The sequence below is a fragment of the Hydractinia symbiolongicarpus genome, chromosome 5 (assembly GCF_029227915.1).
Source record: "Hydractinia symbiolongicarpus strain clone_291-10 chromosome 5, HSymV2.1, whole genome shotgun sequence".
NCBI lineage: Eukaryota > Metazoa > Cnidaria > Hydrozoa > Anthoathecata > Hydractiniidae > Hydractinia > Hydractinia symbiolongicarpus.
In genome coordinates, this window is record NC_079879.1 from 6,532,802 (window position 1) to 6,559,838 (window position 27,037).

General features: G+C 32.6%; 3 protein-coding genes across 4 annotated transcripts; all 3 read left to right on the forward strand.

Moving 5' to 3' along the window:
• Positions 1-138: 138 nt before the first annotated feature.
• Positions 139-6,684, forward strand: LOC130644441 (gastrula zinc finger protein XlCGF8.2DB-like). Of its 2 annotated transcripts, none has more exons than XM_057450053.1 (8): positions 139-283; positions 421-480; positions 703-765; positions 2,396-2,560; positions 2,783-2,816; positions 3,437-3,726; positions 4,368-4,514; positions 5,749-6,684. In XM_057450053.1, the coding sequence occupies exons 1-8, from the start codon at positions 227-229 to the stop codon at positions 5,950-5,952; spliced, it is 1,020 nt and encodes a 339-aa protein (XP_057306036.1). In that variant the 5' UTR covers positions 139-226; the 3' UTR covers positions 5,953-6,684. The 2 variants fall into 2 exon arrangements, with proteins under 2 accessions (XP_057306036.1, XP_057306037.1); XM_057450054.1 differs by having other exon boundaries at positions 218-283; positions 686-765.
• A 115-nt stretch (positions 6,685-6,799) lies between these two features.
• LOC130644442 (protein farnesyltransferase/geranylgeranyltransferase type-1 subunit alpha-like) lies at positions 6,800-17,534 on the forward strand. The gene is made up of 7 exons (XM_057450055.1): positions 6,800-6,978; positions 8,849-8,963; positions 9,126-9,230; positions 13,584-13,856; positions 14,110-14,172; positions 16,178-16,352; positions 17,248-17,534. Exons 1-7 carry the CDS (start codon positions 6,849-6,851, stop codon positions 17,341-17,343), a joined length of 957 nt encoding a protein of 318 aa, XP_057306038.1. The 5' UTR covers positions 6,800-6,848; the 3' UTR covers positions 17,344-17,534.
• Positions 17,535-21,734: 4,200 nt separating this feature from the next.
• On the forward strand, positions 21,735-23,567 carry LOC130644443 (protein phosphatase 1 regulatory subunit 3B-like). The gene has a single exon (XM_057450057.1). It carries the CDS (start codon positions 22,007-22,009, stop codon positions 22,913-22,915), a length of 909 nt encoding a protein of 302 aa, XP_057306040.1. The 5' UTR covers positions 21,735-22,006; the 3' UTR covers positions 22,916-23,567.
• Positions 23,568-27,037: the final 3,470 nt, after the last annotated feature.

Below are 27,037 nucleotides of genomic sequence, written 5' to 3' on the forward strand. Positions count from 1 at the left end.
AAAAGGTTTTTTTTATAAAAATCTTATAGGGCACTCTTTACAGGGACATTTACTTGAGAGAGGGGGTTGGGCTAGATTTTTTAGATTTTTGTCTGTAGTAGAAAAGTTGCTTGGAGTAATTGTTGCATGTGCTTCTAAACAAACTCTTGTTGTTTAATTCAGCTTATGCCTATTCTTATTAACTGATATATCATTGTTTTAGTAAAAACTGATAAATATAAAAGTAATGACATCGCATGCTCAGCCTATGGAAACTCATGATGATTTATCGGAAGTTTTTACTGTAAGTTTCTTTTTTAAAAGACTGTAAGTTTTTGGTGTTGAAGTTAAACATTTTTAATTTCCATGCTCATATTTGGTTTTATTTGCCCTACCAATTTGTGAAGTGATTTTACTTTTCTTGTTGTGTTTTGTTTACAGATAACACAAGCAAAGATGTTACGTTTAGAAAATGCTCACTTGATGAAACTTTTCGAAGAGGTATTTACACTCCCTTCCATTCACTTGTTTTTAATTCCCACTTCCTTCACCTTCCCCCTCCTTGTTTAGGTATATACCAGTTACATTTTTAGAGCCCATACCCCAGTTGGCAATTTTTATTTTCAGGACCTCCTCCATGAACAGTTGTGTGTATTGTTTTCTGTGGGATCTTTTTAAAAAAAGTCCAACTTAAAGTTTTTTGCAGCATGATATTTGTTTTAGGCAAGTAACACGCTGACAATGTACAAATTGGGGATAGAGAAAATTAAAAGACTGATTGATAGCGTATGTTTTTTGTATACTTGCTTTAATTTGCTTGTCTAAGGCTTAAAATGTAGCCTAGATTATTCATCAAATCGTTGAACTTTAAAGCCGTAAAGGATAAGTTAGTTAGAAATTCTGAATTAAGGCTGTTGCACCTCAATTAACAATTACCTTTAGAGTCTTTCATAGTACAGCCAATGGTGGTTACTCATTTCTTTGCTGCATGCTTAAATGAGTAAAATAATTTAATATGCAATAAATGAATTTCTGATTTGCTTTGCTATTTAGGTTTTAAATAGATCAGCTAGATAACAGAAAAATTAATAAATAAAAAACGAGATGCCTAAATTTGTTAAGGTTTGATACATAATATATTTGGACACTGTGGGTTAAGGTGAATTACTTCAAAATGGTTTTCATTACGTACATTTTAGGCCAAGGAAAGTTAATTTTATGTTTGCCGTACTCCAGCCTCAATAATTTTTTTAACTTTTTGGGGGAATTTTATGAACAAAAAAATCAATTACACTAATTTTTAATTATTTTTTGCCACAATCAATGTGCAAATTGCCCTTTTATTTCATCTTTTCTAGCTCCTTGCACATCTAAGTAGCCATGTTATGAAATTTAAAAATGGCCATTTTTTGTGATGCTGTATGAGAATAATAATTAAAAGACAAGGTACTGAAATGAGTACAGTAAAAAACCGATGGTACAAAACTAAAAATAACTTTCTTACTTGTTTCGTGAACTATGGACACAACAATTTTTTTAGTAAAAATTACAAAAAATAATATTTATTTTTGTTACATTTTTGCAGCAGACATGTCTTCATTTTCAATCATCTTTCGTTTTTTCATCTTCACCTTTAGAATTTCTTGGAACTGTTCACATTTCGGTAGTGGATGTCATCCTTGGGCATCGTCACAACCAATGTTAGTCCGCTCCTCATAAGTTTGACAATCATTTTTATTTGTATATCTTCTCGTTTTATTTTATTTTCCTGATCAACTTTTTGACACCTCTTTAACTTTTGTTAATGATTTTTGTGGTGACTGTCCACCAAGTTGGTCATAGGGTTTAATTATCTTATAATAAATAAGCAATTCAATGGATGTTTCACAGCTGTAACTTAAAAAAAAAAAAACTTTGACAGATTGACAAGCAGAAATTTTTTTGTTTTTAAAATAATGAAATAAAAAGTTATGGAAAAAAGAAGAAATTCACTGATTTAACTAAAGTAACAAATACATAAAAAAAATTGTGCAGAAAATTAACTTTTTTGGCCTTTTTAATAAGACCAAGTTAATGCGAAAACGAAAAAAATTACTGATTTAAATATAAAATTAACAAATGCATAAAAAAGGTGAGTGTGTGCCGTCACACAAAACAGAAAATCAACTTTTCTAGGCCTTATTAATAAGACAAAGATGTACCAAACAAAGTGATTTTTAGAGCAAAAGCTATACTAATTGTCTTTAAATTATTCTTATCATCCGAGTTCAAAACTGAATATAAAGACTGGGATATGCCACTGGTAGAAAAGAAGTGTTAAAAGTAATAAACTTAAACTAATCACAAGCGTGGCAAAGTTTATTTAAACCTTTTGTGCTGAAATTTATAAAATAAGAGTCTGATTCTCTTTATAAAGGAGGTTGAAGCTGTTAAAAGATATCTGATTGAAAAACAACAAGATCCATTTCTTAAAAGATTGATGGATGCCATGCTTCAGTTACGAGAACTAACTCTTCTTATAAACTTATCAAGTAATCAAGGAGTCGAACGTCTAGATGAGAGAGGCAAAGATCACAAGAAAGTATTTGTATTTTGTATATTTGTTTGTTTATTGCCTGTATTGCTTCCTGAAAGTTATAAGTCAGTTGCCAATTAATCAAGGCAGTTATAACAGCCAGACAGGAAGCAGCAAATAGATTTTGTATGGAATTTGAATGAAAATAGATGTGACAACCTTCCTAGGAACATAATGTATAAAATTCCGCTTTCAAAATATGATTTTTATTATGATTATTATTTATAGGACGGACATGAAAGTACAATCTCATATACAATAGGTAGGTCATTTTATTTGATAATTACTTTAAAATAGTATCTTAATTATAATTTAATTTTTGATCAATTTTTTAATTATGTTTATTTATGTTTATAAAATCCCTGCAAAAGTAAACAAGGTTTGGTGCAAGCATTTACTTCTTTCCTAGTGGTCTTATTATTCGCTATTGCAGATCACAATGTAAATATTTCTATCCTTCGATTTTCTTTTAAATAGTGTTGTCTTTGTTTCATTTGTAGAAATGTGTAATTGACAGGTTGATGATTATGTTGAAATAAGGGGGCTGGTGGGGTGGTAGGAGACTGAAATTTTAAAAAAGCATTATGAGGGTGTTTTAAAACAGGTCATAAAGTGATTGGGCGGTAATGATGTGAAAAAAGATCAGGTGAGTGGGGTATGTTCACATTACCTGCAGGTGAATTTTCACTTAAAAACAAAAAGGAACGGTATGAAATGGAACTAAACGAAACAAAAAAAAACTTTAATTTAATCGGATATTCTGCTAATTATTCTTTCGTTTCTATTTTTTTCCATTTCTCTGACAAGTAAGTTAAAAATATCAAGGCTCTTTCAGTTTAAATTAAAAGGAATCGAAATAAAAAAATTATCAACTTTTTGTAGTGCACGAGAATGCTGAAAGTGCTGCATCAAGCTCACCAAGTTTTGAAAGATATAAACCGCAAACCGATCCAATCAAATTAAACCCAACTTCAATATTTAATAAAGGATCCACCGAGAAAGCTTCTTTTGCTGAAACTACTTCATCTGTTGCAATGTGTTCTAATACAAGCAGTTTAAATGCTGTTTCATCAGATTTAAACTGTCCGTTCTGCAATGTACATTTCTCTGTGAAGAGAGATTTAACTCGACACATTCGAATTCATACTGGTGAGAAACCATTTGGTTGTAATGTAAGTGCAGTCATGACATTGCTATTCACAACTTTTTTCAATTTTCTCTTTCTACTATATTTAATATCATTTTTTTTATAAACGTCATTCCCCAAAATTTCAAATTTTTTTGTTTTTTTTCTTTTTTTTGGACATCAAAAATAAAAAAATAAAATAACCTCTACTGGCTACTCTGGTAAACTCCTTGAAACTTCTGAAAATGAAATAAGCTCCCTGATAAAACAAGTGGAATTGGGGTGGCCATCTTGGAAGTTGAAAATTATGTTTTTATTACGGTTTTCTTGTGTGCGTGTGAGTCTTAAACATCTTCCACAAATTTGTAGGTATTACCGATATTTTAAATTTTGTTAAAGCTTTAAAATATTAATAACTTAATTTGGCAACAGCAACTTTGTGACATTTATTTTTTTAAACAGAGTAATCAGTCATGGCTCCTTCTGAACGGTATATAACTTCAAGAGTAGTTTATTATACTCGTTTCAGGCATCTACCTTGATCCATATTATCTATATTGTTGTTCATTATGCACTTGTTTGTGTGGATGACTTCTTCTTCTTCCATAAGAAAACGATATAGGTTTTTTTGTGAAAAAAAAATTAAGATCATCTGCAACAGTATTATGATATTATCTTCGATTTTAGATTTGTGGAAAATCGTTTGCTCGAAAGGACTTTTTAAACAAACACATACGTGTTCACACAGGTGCGAAACCTCACCATTGCACTGACTGTGGAAGATGTTTCTCTCAACGTTCAAACTTAACTAAACATATGATAACACACAGAAAGGTAGGTTTGCCTCTTGAGGTTGGGGAAGCTACCTAGCCACATCTAATCCAAATGTGATTTTGTAATGAGGGATCTAAATTCAAGCCCATTGTTTTTGCTTCTTTAACCAAAAATCAAGACAGGATTTTAACAAAAAGTGTCTCATGTTATGGATCAGCCAAATACAGACAAATATGGATATGTTAATAATAACTTTTCTGGGCGTGTGATATTTTCAAACAATCCATGATAAAAGTGACAGTGTGTTTTTACTGTAACTATTCAATTTGGCATACACGCGGAATAAGGTGTGTTTAACTTGAAATTTACGCACATGATCGAATAAGCCACTCCAATATCCTGCTAGTTTGTGTGTTAATTCAAAAGATATAGACAACGGAAACTCATAGAGTTATGCTTTTCTTTGATAAATCTTTAGTCAATTTGGCGAAATTTATTTCAGCAAAAGTCCTTGGAAAACTCACTAATTGCGAAATTCGCGAAAATTATTTCTGGCGAAATTTGTTTTTTTTTCTTTTTTAAAAACGATTTATACTAATTTTTCCATCTGACGGAGGTAGAAATGGATTAACCTAATCCTGTAGTAATAAAATCCGTAATTTTCAACTACAGCAGTCTTATCTTAAAAATAAATAAAAATAAAATAAATAAAAAAGAATCAATACATTAAAATTTTTCTCTATAGGAAACAGGTTTCTTTCGTCAAGAAGACATTATTTTTTCTACTTGCTTTTGATGTTAATGTGCATTTTTAAATTTGATACACATCTCGGATAAACACATTCTGTTTTGAACTTTGAACATTAGATTAAGTTAAAAACCTATGGGTTTTTTTTATATCTAATTAACTCCAAAACACACTGCTACTTTGTATTCTGCATCTGTGGTATTCCGCATCTGTGGTATTTCGCATCTGTGGTATTCCGCATCTGTGGTATTCCGCATCTGTGGTATTCCGCATCTTTGGTATTCCGCATCTGTGGTATTTCCCATCTGCTATGCCGCATCTGTATAGTATTCTGATGCCTGAATAAATTCAGTCGAAATTTTAAACGTAACTTTTCTGTAAATACTCTGGATCAGATCTATTCGTGATTTCATCCTTTATGAATTTAACCTTCGGCCTTGCATTGTATTATGTATGATAAAAATATCTACCATAATTATCTGAATTAGCGCCCCGGCTCAAATTAGCGCCCCCTTCGAATTAAATTGTATCTTTTTTTAATTTCAGAATCATCAATTCTCTTGCTCAACATGCCATCGAACTTTCCACCATCATCAAATCAACCTGAAAAGACACGAGACGATGCACTCAAGTAAAGGTTATACATGCAAGATGTGTGTCAAACAGTTTTTAAATAAATCTTCCCTCCATCCACCTTCTGAACAACCAAGAGAAAGCGAATATATTGTTGCAGCTTTGCCCCCATCTTGATTTATGCGTTCTGGAGTAATAAAAGATTTGAAATATTTTTTAAAAAATATACCTTAGTTGCTGGAATAAGTTATGATTTTAGAAAAATAGCCCAGCAAAATTTTACCAGATGAGTTTTGTATTGTTTTTTTGTACATTAAAATAACTTACAGAGAACAAGATTTTGTATTTTAAAAAAAATATTTATATTTTCTTTTATAATTTATGTTTTCATTGCAATTTTTTGTTTGTTTGTTTGTTTGTTTGTTTGTTTGTTTTTATCAGAAACCAAAGGAAGGTCTTAATAGTCTATAGGTTTTTTATTTTATTTTTTGTATTTTTATTGAGAATGAAAAGATTTTTATTTGAATGTTAAATATTGAGCTTGCAAGTCTTTTCTAGTCAAAAATTTGTGTGTACCTAACACCTTAAAATTTGCTTTAAAGGTTATGTTGTCTTGAAAACTGAAGACTGTGTAAGGAAAAAATTGTGCATAATTTTATGCTCTCAAAAAGGCTTCATTGTGTCCAGTAAATAAACTGCACTGGTAAAAGCTTCTAATAATGTTAATCTTGGTGCTTCGTTTCAAGAAAAATGGATCTGTGATTTTACGTGCCTTGTGTGTGGCATACATAAAGTGAAAAAAAGCATCAGCTTGCACATTAAGTTTTCATTCTTTGGTTAATTCTGTGAAACTTGTTGTTTTAATTATATTGCCAAATTACTTCACTTCTTATTTCTCTAACCGGGAATGTTTCTTGGTTAAGTTTCTACTAGCATCTGGTGACAGTCTTGACAAAAATAAAATTATATTTACTGTAGTAATACTTCATACACCATGTCAATGTCAAAAGAGAAGTTCATCTTTGTGTGATATTCATTTTTTATTTGTTATAGTTTATCTTTAAGAAAGAAAAATGTCTTCTTCAGAAAGTGAAGATGAAGATTGGATTCTGTATCGTGAAAGAGAAGAATGGAAAGATGTGGTTCCAATTCCACAAGATGATGGACCGCATCCTGTTGTTGCTATTGCCTACTCGGATCGATGTATGATTTTTAAATTTTCATTTGATATTTTTTTGTACACTGAAATGCCTCCTTAAGTATCATCTTAATCCATTTTGCTTGAAAATTTTTTTCCCGTTATCGTAAAAAACTTTCTCGAACACTAAACCTTCTTAGTTACAACTTAAAATACAGTAGCAGCTCTGCTACCATGTTGTGCAACATTTAGTAAATTTAAAGCCTTGAATATAACAGGGTATCATTCTGTCAGTAATGTCAGGAGTTGTCAACAATTTCGAAAATATAGATAAAATAGCGTAGCGTTTGATCTTTTAATGAAATTTCAGGAAAAATAACAGGGATTGTAAACTTTTCACTGAATCCCCGTATTGCATATGATTTCCATTTTAATATGTTTTTCAATGTCAGTTTTTATTTTTAGCTTGTATTTGTTTCATCATTTATTTTTTTTTTTCTTCATGTCTATTGCATTTTTTCTTCTTTTTGAACATTCAACTAAAATACCAGGCACAGCTATAGAAAAAAGTATGAGAGAATACTGGAAAGTGTCAGGAAATTTTAAAAATGTCAGGAGTATCAAAAAAATGAAAAAGTTCAACTTTTAAGTAAACGCCCTGTATAACCATTTCGTAGGTAATATATATATTTAAGAGTCTTTTTTACGCTTTAAAATTGCTGGCGTTATGTTTGCCAGTGTAATACACTTAAATATGTATTTTCTTGCAAAAGAATTTAGCCCGGAATAGGCCATCCAATACACCTTTTCCCGAATTTCATAAATTATAAAAAGTATGACGTCATCCAAAATTTTATAATGGTTCTATGCTCTTTAAATAAGGATATTCAGATAGGATAAAACTGGTTTTTTTAAGCAACATAATGTTAATGGTTGGATTTTATTTAGATTTGAAGAATATAATTATTTTGAAAACGAGGCTATTTTTAAGAAAGCTTATCCAAATAAAGGGCTTGACCGTAACTTTCAGTTCGCAATTGAGGCACTTAACGAACAGAAATCTTAACGAAATTAGGTAATTTGTTTAACCTTTTGCTAAGAAACTTAGGGATAAGAATCATTTTAGTATCGACCTCTTTAATCGAGTTTGACATAATTAGGAAATTCGGGAACGGTCTATTCGTCGCTTTTTCTACAACTAAGACTTGACTATGCAGATTACCAGAAATTTTCTCTTTTGAAGCTAAAAATTTAAAACAAGAACAACCTTTAGAGGAGTCTTTTTTGTCAAAATACATATGCCAAATTGTATATATTTGACCATTCGCCAAATTTAATCCAAGCTACAATCCAGGACATAAATTTTTGCAAAGAAGGGCGGTCTTTTAAAGTTTGTAACCACAAGAACTTAAGAAAGCCGTTTAAAATGCACTCCGAACTCACCAAAGTTTAATTGTAATTTAGGACTTAGATCTTACGGTTTTCGATTTCGATCCGCATGGCTGATGTCAACACCCCCGATTTCCTCGGCTTTTTGCACCTTTCTGAGTCGTAAAGCGGATTGTTCCATAATGCGGACATTGTGGACAAGCAGCTAGCGTGTTTTCGACGTTAAATTATCCGCCTACATTCTGTTAAAGTAGTAAAACTTATAGCCTACCGACTGCATAGTACCGGCGAGAAATAGCCAAATAACAGCCTTTTGCAAAAAATATGTCCAGTATTATAATTTAGGCAGAAAAAAAGTATTAGAAAAAAAGTTATAGTTTGACTATTCCACAAATTTCATCCACGCCATAAATGCTGTATTAGAAAGTCGCTAAATTCTTCCTGTTTGGTATAATGGTGCTTTATGATATTAAGGTTCTGTTGGGAAAGGTTTCCGGACTTCCACCTATTCCCAAACTCTTTACTAAAATCATTTTTTATCTCTAGTTAAAGATGTTTTCGACTATTTGCGTGCTATTTTGAAAGCTGACGAGCAAAGTGAGAGAGCATTGCAATTAGTGACTGACGCCATTGCGTTAAATGCTGCCAACTACACTGTGTGGTAAGTCACCCGTTGCTACGAAGACGTGCTCTTGTTTCAAACTGTTGTAAGGTTTAATATCTCCACCTGGCTTTCTCCTGGAGAGCATCCTAGGATATGATTTTTCCCTAACATTTTATTTTATACGAGAATACCTTTTAACAACCTATATTATTCATTCAGGCATTTTCGAAGAATATTGTTGAAGTCACTGGACAAGAATTTGAAAGAAGAATTGGAATACGTTACTCGTATTATACGTTCTCAACCAAAGAACTATCAAGTTTGGTAGGTAATCGAATGTTTTATACAGGCTATGTGAATATTAAACGTTCGCAATGCCTGTTGTAAGTGTCAGTGCAGACGAATTGGTATTGAAAGTGGAAGGATCAATACAGTGGACTCTCTATAACTCGAACAGCCACGGGGAATCGGAAACCGTTCGAGTTATAGAGAGGTTCGGATAATAGAGAGTTTTTCCAAGTTTTTGTATAAATTTTGTATAAATGGCCAATTAAGCGTGATTTTTCTCCCTTATATGGAATGGGAACGAAATCTTTCTTTGTACAAAAATACAAAACATCAATACTTAAGAATCCTGTTTACGTTTTGTTCGAATGACATTCGAATCACTTAAGACCCTTCACACATCTAGTTAAGACTCTATTTGCGTTTACAGAGCCAAAACAATGCAAAAAAACTGCTTGTGTCATATAAAGTTCTAGATAAATGTTGCGACGTTTGAGTTAGAGAGAGGAAATACCAGAAAAGACTAAGAAAAACGATCGACTTAAGGAGAGATTTGAGTTATAGGGGTCGAGTAATAGAGAGTTTTTTAAGAGATTTTATTAGGAAATTCCCACCGTCCCACCGTAATCGTTCGAGTTAGGAGAGATTCGAGTTATAGAGGTTCGAGTTATAGAGAGTCCACTGTATAGTGAATAAGAAGTCGCCACCATCGTTGAGGGATCCCCAGATCGGCCAAAGTGCTAGTCAAATTTTAACTTTTAGTGCTTTCAAAGCCTTCTTTATTTATTGCTCTCTGATATAAAAAATTTGATTTCATTCACTTAAAAGGACTATTTTAAACTTTGCAGCTAGTTTTGGTTGGATATAACCAAATCAAGATGGCGTACCGATCGGACGTATCTTGGTCTGTTCGTTTGCTTTTGACGATTATATTTTGTTGCATTGTTTGGAAAAGGAGTCATTGTAGCACAGATGTTTACAATAATGTGAAATATCACTAACACGAAACTCAACCTGGACCCAAAGGAAGATTGCGGACCTATCGAAATTACTTGGTAAGAGAGGTCTAAAAGTTTTCCACCAAAATGTAAGAGGATTACTTGCAAATATAGATGGAGTAAAAACTTTGTTATGCGATTTTAAAGGGATTGATATTCTTACATTATCAGAAACACACATAAACACAGATACATTCAACGAAAATTGTGAACTTTACCGTCTGCCGGGGTACACATTTATAAATCGCAACAGAAAGAAGGGTACTTGTGGTGGCGTCGGAATGTATATTTCTGAAAGAGTAAAGTGGGTACGTAGAGAAGACCTAGAAAACGAGAAAGTTGAATGTATTTGGATTGAAATTTTTTTAAAAATTGGAAAGAGTTTTCTTGTAGGATCGTTATACAGACACCCCCGGTTGGATCCAAATATCTACCATCAAAATTTAGCTCGCTATTAAACGATATGCTTGATATAGTAATTTGTGAATTAAAGAAGTTACAATCCTTGGAGACGTAAATGTTAATTATCTTAAGAAAGATGATAATAAAGAAGTTAAAGACGTTTTTGTTCATTTTGGTTTTGAACAAATTGTTAAAAAAGCAACAAGAATTACCAACGACTCTAGAATGTTAATTGACACCATTTTTACAACGCATCGAACAAACATTCCATCGCATGACATCATACCAACTAGCATAGGAGATCATGATATGGTTGGATACGTACGAAAAATAAACTTTGAGAAATTTAAACCTAGGAATATAAAATGCAGAAACTATTTAAATTATGACCACGTTAAAATGTGCGAAGAGTTGCATAATATAAACTGGGAGCCTTTATACTTATGTACGAATGTAAACACTGCATGGTCGACAAGCTTACAAACATTTTCAACAAACATGCACCAGTAATTGATAAACGTGTAAAGGGTCGTTTATGCCCTTGGATGACAACTGATATCCGTGTATTAATGACTGACAGGGACAAAGCACTACGTTACGCTCGGAAAACCAAACTGAACTGCGAAACAAGTGCACAAATGCTGTGAACATGGCTAAGTTTAATTCCAACAAAAAGCTTTTAGAAGAAAATTCAGATAAACCAAGGAAGTTTTGGCAGACAATAAAAAATATCATGCCTTGCAAATCCAAAGGAACGTTCTGTAGATCACACTTTCTTAAAGACGGTTGTGTTAAAGCTGACACTCCTGTTCAAAAATCTAACTTACTAAGCAATTTCAAATGTTGCATTGACTTTAGAAAAGAAATCCATTTTCATGAAAGATTTCATTTGGCGCCAACGAAACAAATTCGAACCAATATCAACACAAAGGTTTGATTTTAAATATGTTTCCAAGTCTTTCGTAGAAAAGGAATTGAAGAACTTAAAACGCCACAAGGCAACTGGTATTGATAACCTTCCACCAGCTTTGATGAAAGATAGTGCTAATGAAATATCACAACCGCTGTGTTTCATAATCAACTTGTCACTGAGTACAGCAGACGTACCTACAGAATGGAAACACGCTACTGTTACACCAAAACACAAGTCGGGACCATCTACCAAAGTTGACAACTATCGTTCAATTTCGATTCTACCAATTGCCTCAAAAATCCTTGAACGAGCTGTACATACACAATTGATGGAATACTTGGAGAAAAATAATTTGCTTTCTGAGCAACAGTTCGGATATCGACGTAAGAGATCAACGGATATTGCAGCTACAGTATTCCTCGACAGCATTCGTACTGAAATTGATCGTGGAAATTTAGTTGGAGCAACCTTTATAGATTTGTCTAAAACCTTCGACACAGTGGGCCACAGTATTCTGCTGTCAAAGCTACCATCTTTTGGCATTCACGACAATGAGTTAAATTGGTTCACTGACTACCTTTTCAATCGGAAACAAACAAGTCGTTTATGAAAATTCGAAATCCAACGTTTCAAATATAACATGCGGTGTTCCACAAGGCTCCATTTTAGGACCCTTGTTGTTTTTGATTTACTTCAACGATTTTAAATCAGCCCTACGTAAGAGTAAAACAGTGAAATTTGCTGATGACACCGTGTTGTATGTTGCACACAAGTTCGTACAGGATATTGAATATGCTTTGAATGGTGACCTTTAAAATATATCGACATATCTCGCAAATAACGATCTGGTTGTAAATTAGAAAAAGGGTAAAACAGAGGTGATGTTATTCGGTAGTGGGAAAAAATTGTCATCTATACCACACAAACCGAATATTCAATTTGGTACAGTTGATATTAACGTAACGAAGCGCTACAAGTATCTTGGTTCTACAATTGATCCAACTCTAACTCTATCAGATAACTTCAACAAAGCATATAAAAAAGCTTCTTGTTTACGTCTGTTACAAAATCTGAGAAAGAACATGGACAATAATACTGCCACAACAATTTACAACACTATGATTATACCACTGGTAGTTTTCAACAGTATTATAAACTTGAACTTCTCAAGAACCGAAATAAATAAATTGAATTCTCTGACAGCCGTGCAAAACAGATTACTAAAAACGCAAACATTAAATCAACTTACACCGTTATTTTGCGACATGCTTGTAAAACGGTTAAGAAATGCATTGCTGGTGAAATATGTAGTAACATGAAAGAATACTTTGAAGTAAATTCTCACTCCAAATGCACGAGAAACCAAAACTGTTTGCTGAAGATTCCAAAAATCAAATTGGAAGTAACACGAGGCAGTTTTCGTTATATGGGAGCGAAAATATATAACAGTTTGTCACTAGATATACGAAAAGCGACAACTGTGAATGATTTTAATCAAAAGATCAAAGATTTCGTATTTTAGATTATTATTTACCTAATATTTGTACGGTGGTTCTTAATTATACAATTATACATACTTAATTACATTTATAGTTTTCTATTTTTAATATATACTTAGTAAATTTACCCTTCTCTCGCACATTTGTTTGGATATAGTCTGTTTGGGTAAGTTTGTAATCTTCTCTGTCTATTATATAAATATTTTTATTTTGAATAGTTTTCTACTTTTTAACATATCTATAGTAATTTTAGAGCATATTTTATATATAATTTATTTTTTTAAATCATTACTTTTATATTTTAAACAGGACACATATTTATAGCAGTTTTTTAAAACTGAAATGTACATATCCTGTATAAATATTCTGATAAATAAAAAAAAAAATCTCAGTCGTTACTGTTTCAGATCCATTAAAGGTCCTTGCGCAGTATATTGTGCAGAAAGGTGATCCCGATGTTGGATATTTAATGCACATTTCTTGTAACATGCACGTGGAAAGAATTCCGATAAGATTAAGACCATGTTTTTACTTCCCTTAGCAAAAAATCGCACGTGGATTTTACACAGCTTTTTAATAGGTATCACAGAGGCATCATCGTCCAATGGTTAAACGATGCGTCGCAAGAACTTTCCTTTACTGAGGAGATGTTGAAGAACGATGCGAAAAACTATCACTGCTGGCAACATCGTCAGTTGGTGTTGGAGCTCTTCAAATTATGGGATAAAGAGGTCGATTTTACGACTACGTTAATAGAAAAAGATATCAGAAACAATTCAGCATGGAACCAACGATACTATGCCATTGTACACACTGGTGGGTTTGAGAAAGATGTCGTCGAAAAGGAGTGTGGGTATGAGGAATGGCTTTAATTGTCCTTTGAACCTTTTTAAATCGTTTCGTTTAACCAAAGAACGTCATTTTGTGCGATTATTTTAAACTGGGCTCTGCATACAGTTAGAAAGCGAGCAGAAGAACTGATCTTAGAAACAGAAGGGCACTGTAATTGTTTTACGTTTTTATCTAGTTCGGCTCTTATCAAACGGTCAAGAATTTTATTTTGATACATATTCAGCAAAGCTCTCACAAAAGTATATTTTCTTTAGGTACACAATACAGATGATCAAAAAAGCGCCAAACAATGAAAGTGCATGGAACTACTTAAAAGGGTATATTATTTTAATTGAATATTACAGGACAATACCAGTGTTTGATAACTTTTGATTTAAAAAAAAACATGTTGCTTCTTTCCCTACGCTCGTTATTATTGAAGTTTATGCTGCTTTAAAGCCTATTACCACCTAACTTTGATGAACTATCTTAAGGGAAATAATTTTCGCGAATTCCGAGAGTTCTTTCAATTTCGCAAGAAGTAGTTTCCGCGAAAATTATTAGTGTACTCACAAAATACACGAAAATTAATCCTTGCACTGTTTTGCGAAATGTAATTTTCGCAAAATTTGGATTTTTGAAACCGATTTACATTTTTTTTGTCTTTCTGATTTGCCTTAAGTCCCATGAGATATCTAGAGGAAAGATATTTGCGAAATGTTTCTAGAACACTTTAAATTTAATCAAAACGTGATTTTATTATCTGTTATTGGGTGCAGAAAAGAGAAAGGTAAAACTAATTAAAACGTGATACTTTTTTTATCGACCGCCTAAAGACGGTCACACCAGCGGTGAAGGGACTGAAATCTCGACTCGCTGCAAACGTCTACCATTTTTTAAATGAGTAGCAAAGAATGACGGAGTTAATTATCTCCATAAAAATGCACTATCTCCATCAACTCACGCGTACGCTTGGTCCGATGGAACGCTAATAAAGACGCTAAAAAACATTTTTGCCGAACCCGCGAAATGTAAAATAAAGCTTTATTCGTGAAAATTTGTAAGTGCGAAAGTTGAAACTTGTCAGGTACACAATTCTTACGCAGTTTCGCAGAAAAAACTTTCCGAATTACGGGGGTTTGCATACATTCAGAATTTCGTGTACAGCCCGTTGGCGGTCGCCTACCCACGTGTTTTACACTGCACTAGTTTGATATAAGGGAGAATATCTAATAATTAAAATAAGTTTGGGTTGCAAGAATTTATTAAAATAGGAATAATCCAAGATTACCCATTAAGTCTTCGAATGTTTCAAAGTTGATCTCGTCTTTGGTCGTAGTTATTTCTGGATAAGTTAAAAATTTTCTGTGTTTTTTGTATTTTTTCGCTACTTCTATTAAGATGTAACTTGCCAGGTTTTTGTTGTTGTTGTTGTTAATTATCTGGTCTAGCAACAATGTAGCGTAAATTGTTGCACGCGTTCAACACTGGTGGCCTTGTGGTAGAGCGCTCTCCTCCAGTACGGAAGGTCTTGGGTTCAAACACCGACCGTTTCATGCTAGAGACTATAAAAGTGTGAATCGTTCCTTTCTGCTTGACGTTCAGCATGAGAGTAGGATTGATATCTTAGACGGTTGTTTAGTTCAGCGGTTGTTGTGCTTGCATGCATTCGGTAACTCAAATGGGAGCTTTAAATGCACTTGGACCCCCTTCGCAGGATCCTCTTTGATAACAGTTCCTATAGAAACTAAAGAGGCTATCCTGGGTAAATAATAGTAATGATAATAATAATAATAATAATAATAATAATAATAATAATAATAATAATAATAATAATAATAATAAAAATAATATTGATAATAATGGGTGTTGCATGATGGGAAATAGTCATAAAACATGATACAACGTCGAAGAAAATGAACATGTTTTTTTTGTCGGATCAATGCTCCATTAGATCAATATCGCTCCGATTACATTCGTTTGCCAAACTAACGCCAAATTTTTATAAATTAACATATTTTTTACACTGTAGTAAAAGAGACACAAATAATATAGTACATAGTTCTTGTGTCAAACGAGTGGGACTCTTCTTTTCTAAAATATTGTAACAATCACTGCACTTGCTTAAACAGCGTTCAAGAAACCGTGACGTTCAGTATATTTTTCGAATGTTTTGGTGCTGACATTTCGATTGTTTCTATTTCGGTTAATTAAACGCAATACGAGGCGTACATATTTGCAAATGGTCGTAATGCAAACAGTGAACTTGTGAATATTGCCTTGGGTTTAGCCTCCCTGTTTGTGCGAATGTTTGCCATTTCAAAAAGAAATTTTCATATTTAGAATTTTATCGGCGTCCGGTGGAATAAATAAATTTTCATTGCTAAAGGATGATTTTGAAGACATGCTGCTAAATGGCTGCGATTCTCCATATCTGATTTCTTTTCTTGTCGATTTCTATGAAGAAGATTTAGAGAAAAACGGAAGAAATGAAAACACAGCGAAACGAGCGATCGAGGTAGGTTGTTGGTATCCGCCATTTAAAGTGACCGTTAATTAGAGAATAGTAACTCCATGTGATAAGAAGATACCTGTATTAACTACAGTTGTCTATAATTAGCTACCTTAAAACTGTTGGTAGCCGTAGAAGCACTGTTCATATAAGAGTTTCGTAGAATTACAATCAGTAAAATGTAAGGGCAAATTTGTGCGCTTTTTTGTTATAATCCAAGCATGTTGATATTTTACAGTTTTACAGTTTTGTTAATATTTTTTTTGTCTTTAAAAAGAAAATAAACGTATTAAAAACTTTAAAAAAATAATGCTATCAAAGCATTGAGAAAAAACGTGTACGATTTCTTATTTGTCTTGAAACTCCTGTACCTTATATTAATGACGTTTCTGATTTCACTGGATTTCATCGACCGCTACATTTCTAAAGTTTTAGGGTAACACTTGATGTCGGAAACGCAATTAGCTACACCTAAAAAAAACAAAAATATATATATATATTTTTTTTTGGGGAGGGGGGGGGGATATTGATTTATCCTAAAGTCCCCAAAATTATTTTTCCTAACATGTGGTAGTTATTTTTATTATCACCATCATTTAAAAATAGATTAACCATTATCTATGTTAGGGAAGACTTTATTATTATTTATGAGTATCTTTCCCTTTAAAATTTTGTCAAAATCACCTAAAATATTAAATGTTTTTTTTTGTTTTTGTTTAAGTGTTTTCTCCTAAAATTCGAAAGAAAATTGAGTGTAATATTTACTAGTATTATAGTATTGTATATGTTGTTTACATTCACGCTTCAGTTGGCGTTAAGTTTGTGTGACGTTTTTTAACCTGTGTTTATGTTTGTTTGTGTGAAATCTCATAGTTGTTTTCATTTTCTCTCTCACTTTTAGCTGTGTACTCATCTGGCCCAGGATGTCGACTGCATACGCAAAGAGTACTGGAACTACATGAAGCGAACGTTACAAAGTCGATATCTCACCTCGTGATCATAATATCACGTGCACATGTTATTTTTACACGTGGGTATTGACACGTGAGTTAACACAAGTAACGAACCTAATGGCGTTTAAATTTCACTTGCAGAATAAATAATCAACAAATTTGCAATGCGGAAAAAAAGTAACGCATTTATAAATTGTGGTTTATATCTTAACTGTGATTAAATTTTCTCCGTAAATTGCCTCGTTTACATAATTGTTTGAGTGTGCATTGATGCAATTCCATGTTTCCTAATATATAAATCCGATTTAGATTTCAAATTTTATCGCAACTTAAGCTCGCATATACTGTGTGGAATAGGAATTTAAGTAAAATCTCTTGCTCCAGTTATTTTGTTACAGACTTGGACTGTGTGACGCTGTTTTTTATGTTTATTTTTAAAATGCTTGTGGGAATGCAACGCACTACTGCAATTAAGTGTTTATCATTTTGTAACCAAAAATGACGTCACTCTCCTGCCAAGGACCTAATAAGAGCTCTTTAAGCAAAACCTCAGCGACCGCAATGAAATGGTAACTGCATTCATGGCTGATTATTGCTATCGTAAAAATGTGCTGCTAAAGCGAAGCGTGAGCTATTGAATGTTTTTCAGAAAGTAAATTTTAAAAACTAAGGTGGATGGAATTGACCCACAAATATTTTCTGGTTTTTAACCAGCAGTGAATTTATTTATTTATTTTTTTTCTCATTTAACGCCGACTAAATTAAAATTTTGTCTATCGCGAATTCAAACAAAGTTGCGTTCCGAATACATCGTCATTTGATTATTTATTTGTAACATTGGAAACATATTCAAAGCGTTCATCGTTATTGAACAATTCATCGCTTTCAATACTCTCTAACAAATTTACGTACTTCATAGACCTTTTTCATTCTGCTTATATATCGATAAAAACGTACTCGACATTTTAAACGGCTATTTCGAATGTGATCTTCATATTGTCAAATTTGGTTTTTAAACAAATTTTGGAGTGAAGAAGGCATGTCAGTCAGCTAAACTTGTACACTGCTTGTATTTGTCAGTGAAAATTTTTATAGAAGAATATAATTGTAAAAACCTGCTCCTTTTAACGAAATGTCGTCACGCAGGAAAACATCGGTGGCCACGCAAATGGCTATGCAAGAGTTAGAACGTATGTTGTTGGAGGAGAGGGAGAACGAAATGAAAGACAAAGAAGAAAAAAGACACAGAAAAATGTCCATTGGCACGCAGAGAATATACAAATTTATTGACACCTACTTGGATATGGAGGCGAGCGGTAAAAATGATCCTAACAATGGAGTGGATGTACAAACCTTGTTGGAGCAAGTGGAGAATTATGAAGGTGAACTATCTGAGTCTCTGGCGCAACGCAAGTTGGCGCTGCATAAAATAGACGAAGAACCTTTTACTCACAGTTCGGGTAATGATGGCCAACAGAAAAGACCGTGCGTTCAACACAGGCCTACCTCAACGTTAATTCAAGTTAAGCCGAAGGTTGCTATGGAAACGAGCAATGCCATACCGATTATTATGTTACTGCTGGCGACAGAAGCAGAATATTCAACTAACTTCTACGAAAAGATCTGTTCATCAGCCAATTTGAAAGCAGCTTTTGGAAATCTTCAACAGGATGAAATGAATTTGATTAAAAAGTTGTTGTAATGCTCCGCTTCAAGAAGAAGCTTGATGAATCTGCATATTGGAGAGCTGAAAAAAATGTCTTAAATTTGGGGTCTTTTATCGCTATTTTCCAATCTGATGCTTTAATTTTCTTTATGTACATATACGCTGGTATAGGCACGGAGAAATTTTTATTAATTTTTTAAAAAAAAAAACGTAAGGAAATCTGCAAATTAAATTTATCGATTAAGAGCTTGACTGAGTTTTCGCAGGGTTTAACGCCGATTACGAAAAAATGACATGATTCTTTAATTTTTGGCGCGTTGGGCGCCGTTGTATCTTCATCTAAAGCGCGAGACTCAAGGTAGATTTCCATGCGACTGCATTTTCCGCTCGAGTGGAAAAAAAGCTAGAGCTTTTCCCTCCAGCATGCGCAATGAATTAGAATGACGGCTGACTCAACGTATAAAGGGGGACATTGGAAGTTAAATTCATAAACTCACTATAAATAACAACTTTCCCTTTTTTATTGAAAAAATTTTCTCATCTTTTTTCGTTGTTGTTTCCTGTTACGTCTTCTTTTAATTCGCTGCTATAAAAACAGTGTTATTATTTTTAAATTTCGTAGCCAAATGTTCTTTTCTGTTTGCGGCAGCCATTTTATTCTGAACATCTTTTCTCTCAAGCGAGAAATTGAATTCCATTAGGTTCAAACTCAAGAGAACAATACTCCCTGACAATATTTTCTGCGCTCGAGTGGAAAATGCAGTTGTATGGAAACCTACCTTCAGAGACAGAGATCTGGGGATGAGGTTGATTAGCATTGAGTTTAAAACAATGGATGACTTATAAAGGTTGTTAAAAGTTTACAGAACTTTGCGTATTTTTTACATGGCATGTCTACATGGGGTAAAGACGTTGTTGTTGAAATTCATTCATACAATTCATTGTTTAGAAGCACAAGATCCAAAAGGCACATAAATTATTATTTTTAACTATATTCTCCTTTTAAAAAGAAGTTTTACCAATTTTAAGTGAATGTTTCGTTTCTTAAATCGATTTCTTTGACTTCTGTGGTCTGTTATTTTCATTATCTATCTAAAGAAGAGTGTGAATTCCTTTTATTCTCAACAAAAAATTAAAACATTAAATCGCATGGAAAGTTAACCGACATTAACCGATATACATTGTGGTATATCGGTTAATGTCGTACGACATGACTTAATTTATTTATTGATTAAGATTTTTTGCCTACACAAGATTTTTAATGTTTTCTTGACGGAGATAATTGTTTAATTAAAAAATTTTTGTTCTCTTGTTAGCGCTATTCTTTGACCATGTCTGAAATTTAATTGCGTTTTAATTCTCAGAGAACGATAATAATTTTGAAACATTTAAAATAGTTTTATCACTGTGATTTTTTTTTCTGTTAGACTTTCACTGGACATATCGTAAAATTAAATTAAATTTAAAATAATTGAAAAATTATAAAGTTCATCTTTTTCTTCCTTTATTTGTCTGACACCGGGGACATTTTTCCCGAAATTTTTTTAATTTTTTTTCAACAAAAGGCGTAACGATTAATTTTTCAAGCTTTGTCCTTGGTCTTTAATCGTTGAAAAAATATAAAAAAAAAAGTAAAAGATTTTTGATATCGTATTGTCTTTCCTGAGCCAAACCAACCCGACACAACACTGAAAAGAATTTGGAAGGCGTTTTATATTTATGAGAGTCCCGCTTAATGTAACCAATGAAGAAACTTGTCCTCGAAAAAAAACAATATTATTAAAACTATTAGTGGTAGATGACCACAATTATGAGCATGTAGGTAGTGGACAGGAGGTAATGATAGCCACAAGAAAAAGTGACTATGGTACGTACGATTACTTTTGATAACCGATTGTTTTTCTCCTAAACTGATTTTACAAAAAAAAAATTAACTTTTTTAAAGAAAGAAAGCATTTTGAGAATTTGCTGGGTCGCAAACGAATTTCCTGCGGGTCATCAGAATACTGACCGCGCATTTTGATTGGTTTACTTTATTTGTTTCCTACTCGCGTGATCATTTTTGTTTTGAGCGCAAGTGGCCTCACTAACTTACCCAAACAAATATAAACAATTCCCGTACTTTTTAAGGAGGTAAAATGTGTCCACGCTGTTCTCAATTGTTGATTTTAATTCGAGGTTTGCCCTGTGAAATTATTTTTGCTAGATAAAGTGAAATTGAATTTCAGGGATTTGCTCCAACACATTTGCGTCAAAGCTTTTGTGTGGTTTGAGAGAAACTGAATTTTGATATCCTCGGAGAAGATAAAGGCTAGATCCCAAAAGGAGGTCTTGTCGAACAAAACGCCACAGAATCTGTGATTAATATTAAAGAGCTCAGTTTTATTTTTTTCTGTCTACAAAGGAAATTCATTCTGCTTTTATTAAGAACTACGGCTTTTGGGGAATTTCGTGTACTTTAAAATTCGGGTTTATTTTCAAAACACGTGCAAGTGCATGAAAAATATTTTACTAATACTTCTGCTCACCCTCTTTACCTCCATTTGCAGCTGCAGTTTTTTAATTTTATACTTAAATATAAATGTATATATATATAAACCATGTTCAATTGACCCTAAAGTTGACGGGGAGGATGCGAACGCTTTTTGTATTACGCGGGTATGGTAACAGCATTGGGCCATGTGAAAGGTCGTGTAAGGGTGTTCTTGCACTAAAAAATCTATTTTGATGTAAATAATTGTAAACATGAACGGTGGATTTTTAATTGTGGCATTAAAAAAAGAATTCATGTAAATTTTAGTTTTTTTTAATTAAATTATTTGGTAATATTCAAGAGTTAACTACATAATAATGTCTGTATTGAGCCCCCTAATTATTGTATTAATCTGTTTGTTATTCACGTGCAGAGATATAATTTTGATTGGTTGGTTTTATATTAATGTTGTTTTTTCGTCATTTTTAAAGATGGTATCCAATGTAGCGAGATGATTAAATATTTTGAGTGCAGCGCTGGTAGCTAGCTAGACAAGTCACATCGTACAATGCCTGATTGCTGTTTTGACGATTTTAATGTAGATTCTACAATGATTGCATACACGTTGAGAAATTCAGATAATCAAAGCAACAAGGATGCACCTTGTATATTTGTACACAGTCCACCACCAACTAGAAAAATATCAAAGGTTGGCATGAGCAAAGATACATCTGATATAATGAAGAAAGATGAATCCATATCACCTTTAAAATCCTGTATATTGCTGCAAAAGGATGAACATTCGGAGGTAAGGGTACCTGTAAAGAAAGCTAAAAGCGTGCATTTTGCAGATACTCTGGGTAAACCCTTAAAGTCAGTAAAAACTTTGTTTGATAATAGTGACGAAGACTTTGGATTAAGCTTTTTGAGTCTTCGAAGCACCACGAGAAAGACATTTTCAGTTGACATTTTCAAAAGAAATTGTGATGGGTTTGGTGATGTTTCAAGTCCACATAACAAATTGCTTAACTTTAAACAACCAGTTACTACAAAAGACTTTCAAATGAGAGTTGAAAATAATAATGTGTGTTTGGAAAATGTTGTATTTCGAGAATATGGTGTTTTTGCCACTGTGGCCGTTAAAAACATTTCTTATGTAAAGCAAGTTAGTGTTAAGTATACATTAAATAACTGGCAGACACATGAAACAATCAATGCAACATATGTTCCTGGGTCATCAACTGGATGGACTGATACCTTTTCATTTGAAATTATTCCTAAAGGTAGCATTAATGATATTTCTTATATTGAATTAGCAGTGTGTTACTCTGCTAACAACCAAGAACATTGGGACTCAAACTATGGCAAAAATTATTCCATTTCGTTTCAAGGCAGAGTTGATTGTAAAAAAAAATCCGCAGACAATTATAATGGATTTATATTGTCTAAGCAAAACTTTATTGGTTGGGCAACATAAGTAAATAATATATATGCATATTAATATTTAACTAGCTAGCTAAATGACAGTCTTCATAATGTCATGTATATCTAATTTTTTGACATGTGAAATAAGCATGGTGGATATGATTTATTTTACAAATTTTCTATACTCGTATATATATGTATATAAGTATTATTAGCTATATGCATGAAATCTTTTAGGGAATAACATACACACTTTATCATCAATATGGTTTTAAAGTGTAAATAAATGTATTTTACTTAACCAAACCAAAAACTCAAAATTTATGTTAAAAAGGTATTAGTAAACGTTTTTATTGATTTAGTTTTTTTGTGTGTTTTTATTATTTTGTTAGGCATGATATATATTCATGCTCCTATTATTTAATGATGTGCAATGCCTAATAAATTTTTTGTATCTGTTTGTGTTTAATGTGTGTTTGTTTTTCCAATGTGTGCCATTTGTTTGTTTTTTAAATTCATTATTTTCTAGTTGTGTGTGCAGTGGTTAGTCCTTTTAAAATGTGTGAAACATTGTTTTTTTTGTTCACAACTCTTAAATGGTTTTCTTATTTGCAGTTTCACAATAAAGTATTTTTTTATAAAACAGTTGTAATTGAAAATTTTAGTTAAAAGTGAATAAAAAAATATATTGTATGAATTGTGTATGCAGCAATTAATTCTTGACTTGTCCTAATTGGAAATTAGAAATACACCTGAAGTTAATAGGGATTTGATTTTTTCCATTAAAGGGACAGTAGCATTTGAAAACTAATAAAAAATTATGCTTAAAACACCCATTTATGTGCCTGTGTCAGAGCACGTTATTGATCATTGTTCTTATTAATTTTATACTTGCGTCAATGCTATTGCGAAATCGTCAATGTTTTTCTTGCAAAAGCCTGTTTTATTTACAAACTCACATTGTTCTGTGGGGGATTGAAAACAAAATTGTATTAAAATTTCGTTTGTTTATCTTTTGAAGGAGAACGCAGAAAAGTAAAAATAAACAGAATTATCTGGAGCGTTGTAATTAAAATTAAGATTATACTTTGTTATTATTTAATAGATGCGAGAGTTCGACTAATAAACATATCCATTACAACTTCGATTAACTTAATTTGTACCTTATTAATAATTTCCTTAATTTTCTTTCTGTAACTTAACATAATTATGCCATTTTTACCATAAAATTATGCGATAAAACGCACAAAAGAGATTAATTTTAAAGATTTAATTTTACGACCACAAAACAATGTGACAGTTGAAAATGAGATTATTAAAGGCTCGACCTTTTATTCTAATAACACAGTTATAATAAATCTTTAAAAACAAATATGATCACTTCAAATAGAAACGATCGAAACGCTATTGACATAACATTTGACACGGGAAGTCAAGCTATTTTTTAGACTGTCCGAAATGAAAGAGCTTGACGGTGTGAACTATTTTGCCTGACAACTTTTTTCCACAATTTCCGTCTTTCAGGAGTGATTTGTTACGTTACGAAATCGTTTACTGTATTTCCTTGAATAGAATCCGAAAAAGTTAACCGCTTACCACTTCCGTTTTTCAAATATGATACTTACGTAAAAGAAGAATACAAAAGGGGGGAAAAAAATAAAAAAAATATCAAAGTTCTAATCAAGCTGTTCATTTTTATTCTTAATCTTCTTTTTAACAATAGACCTATTGTTTTTAACCTGAAACTCCAGCCTGATTTTCTTATAAGCATATTCTTATAAAAAAGCGTTTTAATTGGTCTTCAATTGTTGATTGAGATCCTAAGCTGGCAGAGCAAAGATAACTTATTCGGATTCGCCGACTGAACGCATCTGATCTTTGGATTAGCAGAACGGTTCACACATAAATCAATGTTTTTTCTGTTATGTAAGGGGATTTTCAAAACTTTAAAATTTCGGTCCCTTGTTGCTTTCTGATATGTGGCTAACACAAAAAAAAGCTATGGGTACGAAAGTGAAAATTAAGATTTTATAAATCTTATCAGTAAATTATTCTCTCCTTAAAAATTTTTAAAAAAAGAGAAGAATCCGTGAGTTGTAAAAATAAAAAATGGTGGATGACATATTTGGTAATTTACAATATGGTACCCTAATGTTGACGGGAAAAACTCTGTTACCAACTTAACAAAGTCATCATCGCTAAATAATAAAAAGAGTTTAAAAGGTTTGGTTTTATAAAATGTTGTTTGACTAATACAGTTTGTTAACGACCTGTAAAACCGGTTATCTATTAATACAGGACTATTGACGTAATGATAACTGCTCGCATTATCTGTAACACGCAATCACTCTCGTTCCAAGGGATTTATGAGAACATGGCTTCTTTATATCAAACAGACAAAAATCTCCCTGGGAAGGAGGCTGACGTGCAATAAAAAAATAATTACTGGAAAACTCCCAATAGCAAATTATGTTATTAAAACAGCTATCATTTTTGTTATTTTTACAGCAAGCAACTGTGGTGTTTGCACTTGTCTTTGCCAATAAAAATATTGACATGCGTAACCAATAATTGTAAAGAATTATTTTACATTACAGACTGGTTGCTACGTAACGGTAAATTTTGAAATGACAATTTGAAAACTTGAAAACGGCATTAAGGCTTATTTCCAGGAGTCGAATTCGTCAAAATACATCGGAGCCATGCGTAGTTTTCTTTTGTTTAGTTTATTTTTTCGAGAAATTCGGTAAGCCAAAAAGTAGAAATAGTTTTACTTTTTAGCGACAAAAAATATTACGCTGCGAAATTTTAATCAGAACGAATTAGTGTCTATTTTTGGTAAACTTATTAGCTACTGCAATGATTTTTAAAAAACTGTTTCGTTTTCAATACTTCCAACGAAATTCATAATTAGTATTTTATTTACGTCACATGTTTTTTTTTTGTGTCATGTAAATCAAAAATATTTTTAATTCAAAATTCATTTCGTGGAAATCCAGCTTTATGAGGTCGTGGTGAAGTGAGAAGTAAAAACATCTTTATTTTTATTTCTTTTATAATTCATATAAAACGTAAGTCTCATACTATCGTTTCTCACGGTAGAACGAAAAGATTCGAGCGTTTTTTTAGCATACTAGTCGGTCGCACCGGGGGAAATCCACAGGTTCGCCTGTCCGTTTTATACCGCATTGCGTGCGTCTCGCTAATTGCGGTACCATTTTGCGTGACTGACTTTACGGGTATTATATAGATTTGTAGCACAATCAATCGTATTGAATCATGAAAAGTTCGTTTTATAATGCTATATATATAAACCCTAACCCTAACTAAGTTTCACTTGAATTGCGTGTCAACACATTGCCAACCAACCTCGTCCCCAGGGCATCTTGTAATCTGTCTTACATCGGCATGCCGGAACGAGTCAGTAACCAGTGATTTTCTTAGTAGCTCTCAACGCACCAGTATATAAAAAGCATTTTTAAAATATAGATTTTAAAAAACAAAGGAGAAGCTGAAAAATTACTTTTGTGTGTGATCCCAGGATGTTTCACACTTCTCTTGCAGAATGCATATTTTTGAGCTGCTTAAATGTCTCGTTGCTGTCAGTACAAGAGTTTGTTTTAAACTACAAAAATTATAAAATGTACACCTGATTAAATCACCATGAAAACGTACGTTCGATGGTTAAAAACTTTTATTTTATTTTGTTGCAGCAAACGTTATGCTGCAACAAAGCAATTTTAGATAGGGGCCATTTATAATTACATAACACCATGGCAACGCAAATCTAGTACCGTCCACACACCCACCACTTCTTGCTGCATAATATTTTAAATCTAAAGACTTCGTCTATTCATTTCCTATAGAACAAAAAACTAGTGCTCTTATATGAGAAAAACATATAATTGGGCATTTATTTAGCACACAAGATGACTTTTTTGGTACTTCTGCGTAAGTCCAGAGAGAGGCAAGAACAAATTTAAGATGTAGATCATACACTAAAATAACTAAAAATATCCGTAATACATAAAAATTCTTTGTTATATAACAAAACTCTGTGCCCCCAACCAGCCCTAAATTTTCGTAACACGCAAAACAACGTATTTAACGTATTTATTGAATGGCCACATGTTGAACTAGAAGTCCCAGCTTCTCCGAAAATAAGACAATCTAT